Source organism: Berghia stephanieae, chromosome 9 (assembly GCF_034508935.2).
Source record: "Berghia stephanieae isolate SIO BIC M18660-M18661 chromosome 9, UCSD_Bste_1.3, whole genome shotgun sequence".
Taxonomy (NCBI): Eukaryota; Metazoa; Mollusca; class Gastropoda; order Nudibranchia; family Aeolidiidae; genus Berghia; species Berghia stephanieae.
In genome coordinates this window covers 37,197,875-37,211,364 of record NC_088368.1, presented here as the reverse complement: position 1 = coordinate 37,211,364, position 13,490 = coordinate 37,197,875, and the positions used below count along the sequence as shown (strand labels likewise).

Below are 13,490 nucleotides of genomic sequence, written 5' to 3'. Positions count from 1 at the left end.
TAGCGTGTAGAATGTAAAATGTATCAAGTAACGTGTATCATGTAGCATGTAGCATGTAGCTTGTAGCATGTATCATGTAGCATGTATCGTGTATCATGTAGCGTGTATCCTGTATCATATAACGTGTATAATGTAGCGTGTAGCATGTAACGTGTCGCGTGTAACGTGTAGTGTGTAGCGTGTAGTGTGTAGCGTGTAACGTGTCGCGTGTAGCGTGTAGCGTGTAGCATGTAACGTGTTGCGTGTAGCGTGTAGCATGTAACGTGTAACGTGTAGCGTGTAGCATGTAGCGTGTAGCATGTAGTATGTTTTTATTGTAGAACCATTAGCAGCTTGTAATGCGAGATCAGAGGAACCCAAGCTTTTGTCTGGTGCAGAGGCGGGTGTGACAGATACTTGAGCTCCAGTATCTACTAAAAAACGTCGGTTTGAATTTTCATCGACGACGATGAGTTGGAGATTTTTTGATGTGGGTGCGTTGGCTGAGTAAGAATCCGCGTCGACAGCAGAATCTACTGTTGACCCGGCTTGGCGTTTCCCTGTTCCTTCTTGTTTTTCTTGAATGAATTGAAGAGTTTGCATGTTTGTGCACATCGACGGGCATTTGAACCAACCCGTTGATGGTACCAGCAGAGGGAATCTATTTCACTGGTCATGGTTCGTGTGTCAACTTCACAAGTAGTATGAGAAATTGAAAAGAGTTTGAGTGAGCAGCGTAGAAAAAATTGTCAGCTTCTCTGGCAAGTGCCCTGTAATCATCCAGATTGGACGAGTTTGCTAATGGAAGTCTGATGTTTGCTGGAAGTTGTCTTTAGAATAACTGTCTGAAGAGCAGACAGGGCTTGTGTTTGCCGACGAGCACTAACATCCTGTCCATTAACTCAGATGGATTTAAGTCGCTCAAACCATTCATGTTGAGTAGAGATTTCGCTCTCTCTGTTTCCGAGAGGCCGAATGCAGACAGCAGGAAGTTTTTCAGTATTTCATATTTACCTTCCTTGTGTGGTGATGATAGAATAGCAAGGGCTCTAGTTGCTGTGTCTGAGTCTAAGGCAGCCACTACATAGTAGTACTTTGTTTCATCGCTTGCTATATCACGTAAGGCAAATTGTGCCTCGCTTTGTGCAAACCACGCTGAAGTACAAGTGGTCCAGAATGTGGGCAATTTCAAAGCCACGGCGTCGATAGACATGTTTATTATTATTATGTTCTTGTTAAGAGTTGAACTGGTAAATTGTAATAATAATAATATAAGTTGTTTTAAGTCGGGGTCACCAATGTAGCATCTTCTTTACTGGAAACAACAAACAATGAAAGCAATGTGTAGTGAATTCTATAAATTTAATGAGTTCTCTCGTGTTTACGTTTTGTCTGATCTGGCGTGTAAGTGTAGTCTTGCAGTCAGCAGTATGTGGTAAGTCTTCGTAGTTCGTAGGAAACGGAGATCCCCACAGGGTTCACAATAATTGCGAAAGTCACATAACGTGTAACGTGTAGCATGTAACGTGTCGCGTGTAGCATGTAACGTGTAACGTATAGCATGTAACATGTAGCGTGTAGAATGTAAAATGTATCAAGTAACGTGTATCATGTAGCATGTAGCATGTAGCGTGTATCATGAATCATATAACGTGTATAATGCAGCGTGTAGCATGTAACGTGTCGCGTGTAACGTGTAGTGTGTAGCGTGTAGCGTGTAGCATGTAACGTGTCGCGTGTAACGTGTAGTGTGTAGCGTGTGGCGTGTAGCATGTAACGTGTCGCGTGTAGCGTGTAGCATGTAACGTGTCGCGTGTAGCGTGTAGCATGTAACGTGTTACGTGTAGCGTGTAGCATGTAGCGTGTATCGTGTTTTCTAAAATCCCAAATTTTACTTTTTCAACAATGTAAAACTCGTAAATTGCTCAAAATCGACAATTTATTGCACAAATTCGAGGAATAATCAAAGTCGGAAATTTGAAAAATCAGTCAATTCCCCCCCCCCCCCCCCCCCCCCCCCCCCCCCCCACCAAAAAAAAAAACTGGAAAAACTCTAAATTTTCGAAAGTCCCACATTCGAAGAACCATCAAAATGTCGACAGCTCGGAAATTTTTAAAAATCGTCAAATGTCACCTATAAACTTGAAAAGAGCGTTTAAAGAAAACTCGAGAAATTCAAAATTTTCGAAAGTCCAAAATTTCATTATTTGGACATTGTACAACTCGAATTGAAAAATGCTCAAAATTAACTATTCTCATTTGAAAATTTCATAAAACTGTTGAAAACGGAGCTTTGACAAAATTGTCATATTTCACCAAAATTCCTGAAAAGATCGAAAACATTGAAAAATACCATAAACTTTTAGTTTTTTTAACACTGTAAAACTCGAAAAATGCTCAAAATCTTCTATTTCACTCAAATATTCGTATATAATTTTTAAATAGTCAAATTTCACACGAAAAATGTTAAAAAAAAGGTCAAATTCTGACCAAAAACATGATAAATTAAAAATTTTCGAATTTTCACCGAAAAAACGTGAAAAGATCAAAAATTTCAAAAATACCAAATAATTTTTTTTCTCATTGTAAAACTGATCCATCCCCTCCCGACTTTTCCGCCGCAAATCATATCTTGTATGTAGTGAACCGACTGTCCTCCTCCACCTTTAAAAATACAGGCAAGACTGCAGACCTATTCATTAATTATATATTAATTAAATTACTCAACATCCACTAATGTGAGACTTTTTTACAAAATGATTGTGTATATGAGTGTGTGTGTGTGTGTGTATGTGTGTGTGTGTGTGTGTTTGTGTGCGACGGGTGTATGTGTGTGTGTGTGTGTGCTAAAAAAATAAAAATTAGTAACAAAAAAAAAACAAAAAAATAGAGATAAGGGGGGGGGGCGGGGGCGAGATAGTGAGAGAGAACGAGAAAGAGATAGAGAGAGAGAGAAAGAGAAAGAAAAAGGAAGATAGAAAGTGTGTATGTGCGTGTGTGTCCGTGTTCGTGTGTGATTGTTTCGGCCTCTATACGTGAATATAACTTTATTATTACCTTATTTATTTTAATACAACTCATTAAAAAAAAAGAAAAATAAAAAAAAAACAAATAAAAAATATTTTAAAAAATGAGAGGGATAGAGAGGAGGGGTGCGGGGAGAAAGAAGAGGGAGGTTTTCCGAAACTTAAGAGAAACGACTCAAATATTAAGAAATGCAGTATGCAAGTATGCAGCGCTTGGAGCCCGTGGAAGGTCTCCCAAAGAATGTAAGAGAAGATAAGGGAAAATGGAGAGCAATTTATCCCCTAATAATATTCTACTTTAACTCACTACACATTAAACATCCTGACCAAAACAAAGTCCAAAAGATTTAGTTTTTAGAACACTGTACAACTCGAAAATTCTCAAAATGTTCTATTTCACTCAAATATTCGTATTCTTTTTTTAAATCGTCAAATTTCACACAAATGTAAGAGAATATAAGGGAAAATGGAGAGCTATTTATCCCCTAATAATATTCTACTTTATCCCACTACACATTACATATCCTGACCAAAACAAATAAACAATAGTAGTAATAATAATAATAGTAATAATATAATATGTGAGGGAAGAGAGTCAAATAACTATGAGGAAAACAATAGTGAAACTATCCCCTAGGGAAGGTTGTAACTGAGAAAAGGAAAGCCACTCAGCTATTTAACATTACCGCAATTTCATCTAACTTTTACTTAACACCAATTATAATGATAACGTTAACCGAAAGTAATAAGAAAAGGTACACAAAAATTACGAAAGTCACATGAAGAAAACAAAAATAAAATTAAACGCCTACCTTACTTCTTTATGTCTGCCACTCTACCGGAAGTCCTCAGTTGTACAAAGTTAAAAAATAAAAATTTAGTACTTTTGAAAATTTCGAATTTTTCACGTTTTAAAAAAAATTTGTTTCACCAAAAAACGTGAAAATCAATTTTTCGAAAGTCCAAAAGATTTAGTTTTTAGAACAATGTACAACTCGAAAAATGCTCAAAATCTTCTATTTCACTCAAATATTCGTATATTGTATTAAATCGTCAAACTTCACACGAAAATGTTACAAAAGGTCAAATTCCATCCAAAGTGTTTTTATTTTTTAACATTATACAACTCGAAAAAAATCACAAATTTCATGAAAAATTCCAAGATTTCATCAAACAATCGAAATCTTCGAGATATTTAAAAAATCGTTAAAAGTCACCAAAAATCGTGAAAAAGGAACATTTCTAAAATCCCAAATTTTACTTTTTCAACAATGTCAAAACTCGTAAAATGCTCAAAATCGACAATTTATTGCACAAATTAGAGGAATAATCAATCTCGAAATTTGAAAAAAAACCAGTCAATTCCCCCCCCCCCCCCCACAAAAAAAAAAACTGGAAAAATTCTAAATTTTCGAAAGTCCCAAATTCGAAGAATCATCAAAATGTCGAAAACTCGGAGATTTTAAAAAATCGTCAAATGTCACCTATAAACTTGAAAAGAGCGTTTAAAGAAAACTCGAGAAATTCAAAATTTTCGAAAGTCCAACATTTTTTTATTTGGACATTGTACAACTCGAATTGAAAAATGCTCAAAATTAACTATTTTCATGCATGAATTCGACAATTTCATTAAACTGTTGAAAACTCGGAGTTTTGACAAAATTGTCATATTTCACTAAAAAACCTGAAAAGATCGAAAACATTGAAAATACCATATATTACTTATTGAACATTGTCTATCTCGGAAAGTACTGAAAGTCGACTACTTCATGCAAAAATTTGAAAATTACATCAAATTCTCGAAAACTCGGAATTTGAAAAATTTGTCAATTTTCACCAAAAAACGTGAAATTAAGTTTATCGAAAGTCCAAAACTTTTAGTTTTTTGAACACTGTAAAACCCCAAAAAAAGCTCAAAATCTTCTATTTCACTCAAATATTCGTATGTATTTTTTAAATAGTCAAATTTCACACGAAAAATGTTACAAAATGTCAAATTCTATCCAAAAACATGATAAATTCAAAATTTTCGAATTTTCATCAAAAAAAAAAGGGAAAAGATCAAAAATTTCAAAAAAAAAAAAAAAACAATTTTTTCTCATTGTAAAACTGATCCATCCCCTCCCGACCTTTCCGCCGCAAATCATATCTTGTATGTAGTGAACCGACTGTCCTCCTCCACCTTTAAAAATACTGGCAAGACTGAAGACCTATTCATTAATTATATATAAATTAAATTACTCGATATCCACTAATGTGAGACTTTTTGCAAGATGATTGTGTATATAGGTGTGTGTGTGTGTGTATGTGTGTATGTGTGTGTGTTTGTGTCCGTGTGTATGTGTGTGTGTGTGTGCTAAAAGATAGAGAGGAGGGGGGGGGGAGAGAGAGATGAGGGTTTTCCGAAACTTCCCAGCGTTAAGAGAAACGTCTCAAATATTAAGAAATGCAGCGCTTGGAGCCCGCGTAAGGTCTCCCAAAGAATGTAAGAGAAGATAAGGGAAAATGGAGAGCAATTTATCCCCTAATAATATTCTACTTTATCCCACTACACATTACATATCCTGACCAAAACAAATAAAAAATAGTAGTAATAATAATAACAATAATATAATATGTGAGGGAAGAGAGTCAAATAACTAAAAGGAAAACAATAGTGAAACTATCCCCTAGGGAAGGTTGTATCTGAGAAAAGGAAGGCCACTAAACTATGTAACATTACCGCAATTTAATCTAACTTTTACTTAACACCAATTATAATGATAACGTTAACCGAAAGTAATAAGAAAGTGTACACAAAAATTACGAAAGTCACATAAAGAAAACAAAAATAAAAAAATTAAACGCCTACCTTACTTCTTTATGTGCGCCACTCAGCGGGACGCTACCGGAAGTCCTCTTTTTTTGCAAGTCCAATAGTTTTCGTTTTTTGAACACTGTCAAACTCGAAATATGCTCAAAATCTTTCATTTCATCCAAGTAGTCGTATGATTTTGTTTAATCGTCAAATTTTACACGAAAAATGTTACAAATGGTCAAATGTGTGTGTTTATGTGTGTGTGTGCTAAAAAAATAAAAAATTAGTAACAAAAGACAAAAACAAAAAAACCCAGAGAACTAGAGAGAAGGGGGGGGAGATAGATAGATAGAGAGAGAGAGAGAGAGAGAGAACGAGAGAGAGAAAGAGAAAGAAAAAGGGAGATAGAAGGTCTGTATGTGCGTGTGTGTGCGTGTTCGTGTGTGATTGTTTCGGCCTGTATACGTGAATATGACTTTATTATTACCTTATTTATTTTAATACAAAAATGAAAAAAAGGACAAAAAAAAGGAAAGCGATAGATAGGAGGGTGGCGGGGGAGAGAGAAGAGGGAGGTTTTCCGAAACTTCCCAACGTGAAGAGAAACGACTCAAATATTAAGAAATCAGCACCATAAAGAAAACAAAAATAACAAAATTAAACGCCTACCTTACTTCTTTGTGTCCGCCACTCAGCAGGACGCTACCGGAAGTCCTCAGTTGTACAAAGTTAAAAAATAAAAATTTAGTACTTTCAAAAATTTCGAATTTTTTAAGTTTTAAAAAAAATTTGTTTAACCAAAAAACGTGAAAATTAAATTTTTCAAAAGACCAAAAGATTTAGTTTTTAGAACACTGTACAACTCGAAAAATGCTCCAAATTTTCTATTTTTAATTTATTGCACAAATTCGAGGAATAATCAAACTCGGAAATTTGAAAAAACAGACAAATGTCACCCTGAAAAAAGCGTTAGATTTCACCCCTAAAAACCCTCGAATAATGCTCCGATTCCAATATTTCAAAAGAAAATTTGACGATTAAACAAAATTATGCGAATATTTCAATGAAATAGAAGATTTTGAGCATTTTTCGAGTTGTACAGTGCTCACTAAAACTTTTGGAGTATTCGTATTCGTATGATTTTGTTTAATCGTCAATTTTTACACGAAAAATGTTACAAATGGTCAAATTCCATCAAAAACTTGAAAAACACAAAATTTTCGAATTTTCACCGAAAAACGTGAAAAGATCGATTATTTCCAAAATACCAAATGTTACTGTTTGGTCATTGTAAAAGTCGAAAAATGAAGATAATCAACAATTTTATGCAAAAAATTGAAGATTTCATTAAATAATCGAAAACTCGGAAATTTGAAAATATCGTCAAATTTCACCGAGAAACGTGTAAAAATCGAAAATGTCGAAAATCCCTAATTTTAGTTATTGAACATTGTAAGACTCGAAAATTGAAATATCATGCAAAATCTCAAGGATTTCATAAAACTATTGAAAACTCGGAACTTTGAAAAAATCACGAGAAATAATGTAAAAATATCGAACGTCCCAAATGATTTTTTGAACATTGAAAAATGCTCAAAATCGACTATGCTCCAATTCCAGTATTCAAGACAAAAAATTGAAAATTTGTTTTTAAATCCTCAAATTTCACCCAAATAAACATTAAAAAATTGGCTGAAATTGGATCATTATTCGAGTTATACAATGTTAAAGAAGGAAAAATTGGGACTTAATAAAATTTCGAATTATTTTCACGTTATTTTTGTTAACTTGTTTCACCAAAAAACGTGGACATTAAAAATGTTCGAAAGTCCAAAAGTTTTAGTTTTTTGAACACAGTACAACAAGTTTCAAGTATTTCATAAAACTATCGAAAACTCGGAAATTTGAAAAAATCGTTAGATTTAACCCAAAATTATGTCAAAAATCGAAAGTCCCAAATTTTTTTGGAACATTGAAAAACGCTCAAATTCGACTGAAAAAAAATTTGAAGATTACCTCAAATTCTCAAAAACCCGGAAATTTGAAATATTCGTCCTCCTCCACCTTTAAAAATACAGGCAAGACTGCAGACCTATTCATTAATTATATATAAATTAAATTACTCAAAATCCACTAATGTGAGACTTTTTTGCAAAATGATTGTGTATATAGGTTTGTGTGTGTGTGTGTGTGTGTGTGTGTGTATGTGTGTGACAAATAAATTAGTAACAAAAAACAAAAACAAAAAAACCACAGAGAAATAGAGAGAAGGGTGGGGGGGGGAGATAGAGAGAGAGAGTGTGAGAGAGAGAGAGAGAGAAAGAGAGAGAGAGAGAGAGAGAGAGAAAGAGAAAGAAAAAGGGAGATAGAAAGTCTGTATGTGCGTGTGTGTGCGTGTTCGTGTGTGATTGTTTCGGCCTGTATACGTGAATATAACTTTATTATTACCTTATTTATTTTAATACAAGTTTAGAAAAAAAAACGAAAAAAAAACACACACACAAAAAAAAGGAAAGCGATAGATAGGAGGGTGGCGGGGGAGAGAGAAGAGGGAGGTTTTCCGAAACTTCCCAGCGTGAAGAGAAACGACTCAAATATTAAGAAATCAGCGCCATAAAGAAAACAAAAATAACAAAATTAAACGCCTGCCTTACTTCTTTATGTCCGCCACTCAGCGGGACGCTACCGGAAGTCCTCAGTTGTACAAAGTTAAAAAATAAAAATTTAGTACTTTCGAAAATTTCGAATTTTTCACGTTCGTTAAAAAAAAATTTGTTTCACCAAAAAACGTGAAAATTAAATTTTTCGAAAGACCAAAAGATTTAGTTTTTAGAACACTGTACAACTCGAAAAATGCTCCAAATCTTCTATTTTTAATTTATTGCACAAATTCGAGGAATAATCAAACTCGGAAATTTGAAAAAACAGTCAAATGAAAAAAGCGTTAAATTTTACCCCTAAAAACCCTCGAATAATGCTCTGATTCCAGTATTTCAAAAGAAAATTTGACGATTAAACAAAATTATGCGAATATTTCAATGATTTTGAGCATTTTTTGAGTTGTACAGTGTTCACTAAAACTTTTGGACTTTCAAACAAATTTAATTATCATGATGAAAAATTATTTTTTTTAAATTCAAAAATTCGAAATTTTCGAAAGTCCCAAACTTTAATTTTTTGACATTGTACAAGTCGAATAATGCTCCAATTCTAGTATTTCATGAAAAAAATTGAAATTTATTTTTTTAATCTTCAAATTTTACCCAAGCAAAACGTTTAAAAAATCGGGTGGAATTGGAGCATTATTCGAGTTGTACAAGGTTAAAAAGTAAAAATTTGGGACTATCAAAAATTTTGACATCGAATTCGAGTTTTTTTTTAAATTTATATCACCAAAAAACGTGAAAATTAAATTTTTTGCAAGTCCAATAGTTTTAGTTTTTAGAAACACTGTACAACTCAAAATATGCTCAAAATCTTCCATTTCATCCAAGTATTCGTATGATTTTGTTTAATCGTCAAATTTTACACGAAAAATGTTACAAATGGTCAAATTCCATCAAAAACTTGAAAAATTCAAAATTTTCGAATTTTCACCGAAAAACGTAAAAAGATCGATAATTTCCAAAATACCAAATGTTTCTTTTTGGTCACTGTAAAACTCGAAAAATGAATATAGTCAACAATTTTATGAAAAAAATTGAAGATTGTTGAGTATGATTCCATCATTGATTAATTAACATGAATAATAGAGCGAATTTATCATTATACGAATATTTTGTTTATGTACCTATTAATAGATTCTTTTTTCACTTACTCTTTGCCTTTATCCTGTCCATGTTAGACAGATGAAAATCATCAGGAGTTTTATTTAATAAAATCGAATTAAATCGTCCCTTCTGTGTTATCATCTTTCATTGATTATTATTGGGCTGCCATAACATAACCTCAACAGGTTATGGGCCCAGGATACTGAAGGTAAAATAACCGAACAAACGAATGTCAACAAAATATAAGACAATGGCAGCCTACAAAACACCAATTTTTAACGGCGATGAACGAAACTTCGAAATTTGGCACCTGAAGTTCTTAGGTCTTATGAGACTTAAAGGTCTACACCACATCTTCATCAATGAAGAAACTCCAGATACGGATAAAAACGCAGAATGCTTTGCGGAGCTCATCCAATGCTTAGATGATCGTTCATTGTCCCTCATTAGGAGAGACGCAACCGATGATGGGAGAAAATCCCTGAAAATTCTAAAGGAACATTACCTCCCAAAGGGTAAACCAAGGATTAGAACCCTTTATACTGAGCTTACTAGTTTACAACTTGGAAAGGAATCCTTAACTGATTTTTTGATAAGAGCTGAAACAATTGCTGCACAACTACGCGATGCGAACGAAATAATAAGTGATGGTCTTCTGATCGCCATGATCATGAAAGCTCTTCCATCGCAGTACAAAGCGTTTACAGCGGTAATAAATCAAAAAGAAAGTGATTTAAATTTAGCTGATTTCAAAATTCTTCTCAGAAATTACGAAGACCAAGAGAATTTACACAATAATAAAACCACATCGCCTTCAATTATGTCAATGGCGCTGAGCCACAGCCTCAAAGGCACTCTACCTGGTGTTCATTCTGCAAGACAAAATCTCACCATACCAGTGAATGCTTCAAGAAACCTAGACAACAACATAACAACCCACGCCCACCGTCGTGGCAAACTAACAACCCACGCCCACCGTCGTGGCAAACTAACAACCCACGCCCACAGTCGTGGCAACCTAACAACCCTCGCCCACATGCAAACTCAAACAAACCAAAATTTTGTAGTTTTTGTGATTCGTATACACATGAAACGAAATGCTGCAGGTCCAAATTCAAACGAGAAAACAAACAGCAGTCGGTACGGTCACTAACAACAGATCCGCCTGATACTAATTATGAAAATCATTTTTTCACATTCAGCGTTAATAACCTGAGCAAGTCATCATGTGGTTAAAATAATCATATTCTTATTGACAGTGGTGCGACGACACATATCGTAAAAGAAAGTGAAAAGTTCATAAGATTTAACAAACTGTCCAACCTAGAGTCCTATACCATTCAACTAGCGGAGGGGCAAAAGCTAAAAACATTGTTCAGGGACAAAGAGATGCTAATTGCAGCTAAACCCTGTCACCTTGACTCAGTCAAGAATGTCTTGCAGGAAGATTTTAAAATGAAAGATCTTGGAAATGTTTCATATTTTTGGGGAATTCAGTTTGATAAGACAAATGAGGGAATAACAATGTGCCAAAGCCTTTACATTAACAATGTACTTGAAAGATTTAATATGGTTGATTGTAAGCCTAAAGCCATTCCATCTGAAATGAAACCATCTGAGTATGAACATCATTCTGAACCACTTGATAACAATGAATTAAGATTGTATAAATCTATGGTTGGTGCTCTTATCTATATCATGACAGCCACAAGGCCTGATATTTCATTCACTGTTACTAGGCTATCTCAATTCATGTCTAATGCTAAACAATGTCACTTGAAAATGGCAAAACATGTAATAAGATACCTAAAAGGTACAATTAATGAAAAATTGATCTTCAGGAAATCAGGGGAACCACTTAGAATTACTGGTTTTTGTGATGCTGACTGGGCTAACTCTTCCCATGACAGAAAAAGTATTTCAGGATATTGTTATAGAATTTCAGAAACTGGTCCCTTAATTCAGAAAGTAACAAACAGTTGCATTATCAACCTGCGAAGCTGAAGACATGTCTCTTGTTTCAGCTATCCAAGAAGGAAAATATTGACATCTTTTCTCAAAGAAATATCAGATCTAAATGAAAATCAATTCACTCTTTTCTGTGACAATCAAGGAGCTATTGCACTTGCTCAAAACACAGTAAAGCACCAAACATCAAAGCATATTGATATAAAATACCATTTCATTAGAAATGAGATATCTGAGAATAGATTGTCTGTTTATTACATACCAACAGATTCAAATGTTGCTGATGTTTTTACAAAACCTGCTTCTAAGGCCAAATTGCAAGAATTTAAAACTGCTATTTTGGGGTAGATAACCCAATTGTTTTCATTTGCATAAAGAAAACTAAATAATTTAAATAACATGCATGAAACTGTTAGTATCTACTATTAATTTACTTTTGTTTGATTTATTTCTCCTTTTTCAAATATCCCATTTTTATTTTAGCTCTTTACTATCATTTATTCAAGATTTAAAGTAAAGTTGCAAATATACTTCATGATCACACTACTATTATTACTTTGATTCATGGTCACTCTGTGCATTTACTATTATGTTAAATTTAAATATAATGTATTGTTTTAAAGTCCTTTTAGACATTAACACAATAATTAACACAGTTTTGATTCAATGAAACTGTTGATATGCTTATTATTTGTATTAATAATTTCCAAATTTTTCAGTAAATAGGTATAGGTAGATATTTTTTTTATATTGCACAAGTAACAAGCACAGATGCTATTTTGCTAAGTTAGTATTTCTTATAGGGTATATATATTGATGAATACCAATTATTTTGTTAAATGTTCACAATGCTGAGATCATGGGAGGGTGTTGCGTATGATCCCATCATTGATTAATTAACATGAATAAGAGAGCGAATTTATCATTATACGAATATTTTGTTTATGTACCTATTAATAGATTATTTTTTCACTTACTCGCCTTTATCCTGTCCATGTTAGACAGATGAAAATCATCATGAGTTTTATTTAATAAAATCGAATTAAATCGTCCCTTCTGTGTTATCATCTTTCATTGATTATTATTGGGCTGCCATAACATAACCTCAACAAAGATTTCATTAAATAATCGAAAACTCGGAAATTTGAAAATATCGTCAAATTTCACCCAGAAACGTGTAAAAATCGAAAATGTCGAAAATCCCTAATTTTACTTATTGAACATTGTAAGACTCAAAAATTGAAATATCATGCAAAAACTCAAGGATTTCATAAAACTATCAAAAACTCGGAAATTTGAAAAAATCGTCAAAATCCATAACATTCGTTCAGAACTAGATCGGCATGAACCATTTATAGATACAAATACATTCTGTGGTACCCCTTTAGACAAGTTCCAACCAGTTTCACCTAGTTTCATAAACGAGTTGATAAAAAAAGCCCCCATTAAACCCTCCGACCTTGATCCCCTACCAGCACAGCTTTTGGTCAGCTCCATCGATACATTATTACCATCCATTACATCAATCATAAATACATCCATACTGACTGGCGAAGTTCCATCGTGCTTTAAAAGTGGCCTCGTCAAACCACTTCTGAAGAAACCATCACTGGACCACAATATATTAAACAATTATCGTCCTGTATCAAATTTACCTTTTTTGTCAAAACTTTTGGAGAAGGTAGTTCTTACACAATTAACATCTCATCTTAAGAACAACAGTTTGGAACAACCCTTTCAGTCAGCCTACAAACATCAACACAGTACTGAAACGGCGCTTCTTAAAATCTTTAATGACTTGTTATGTAATGCTGATGCTAACAATATCAATGTATTATACCTTTTAGATCTTTCAGCTGCCTTTGACACCACTGACCATGACATTTTGTTAACGGAGTGGCTATTCGTCAGTACTGACCCCCAGGCGCTGGCACCTGCGGGTCAGTACTG

At 33.7% G+C, this 13,490-nt stretch overlaps 1 protein-coding gene across 1 annotated transcript; it reads right to left on the bottom strand.

Moving 5' to 3' along the window:
* Positions 1-811: 811 nt before the first annotated feature.
* LOC144979217 (uncharacterized) lies at positions 812-1,192 on the bottom strand. The gene has a single exon (XM_078925826.1). It carries the CDS (start codon positions 1,190-1,192, stop codon positions 812-814), a length of 381 nt encoding a protein of 126 aa, XP_078781952.1.
* Positions 1,193-13,490: the final 12,298 nt, after the last annotated feature.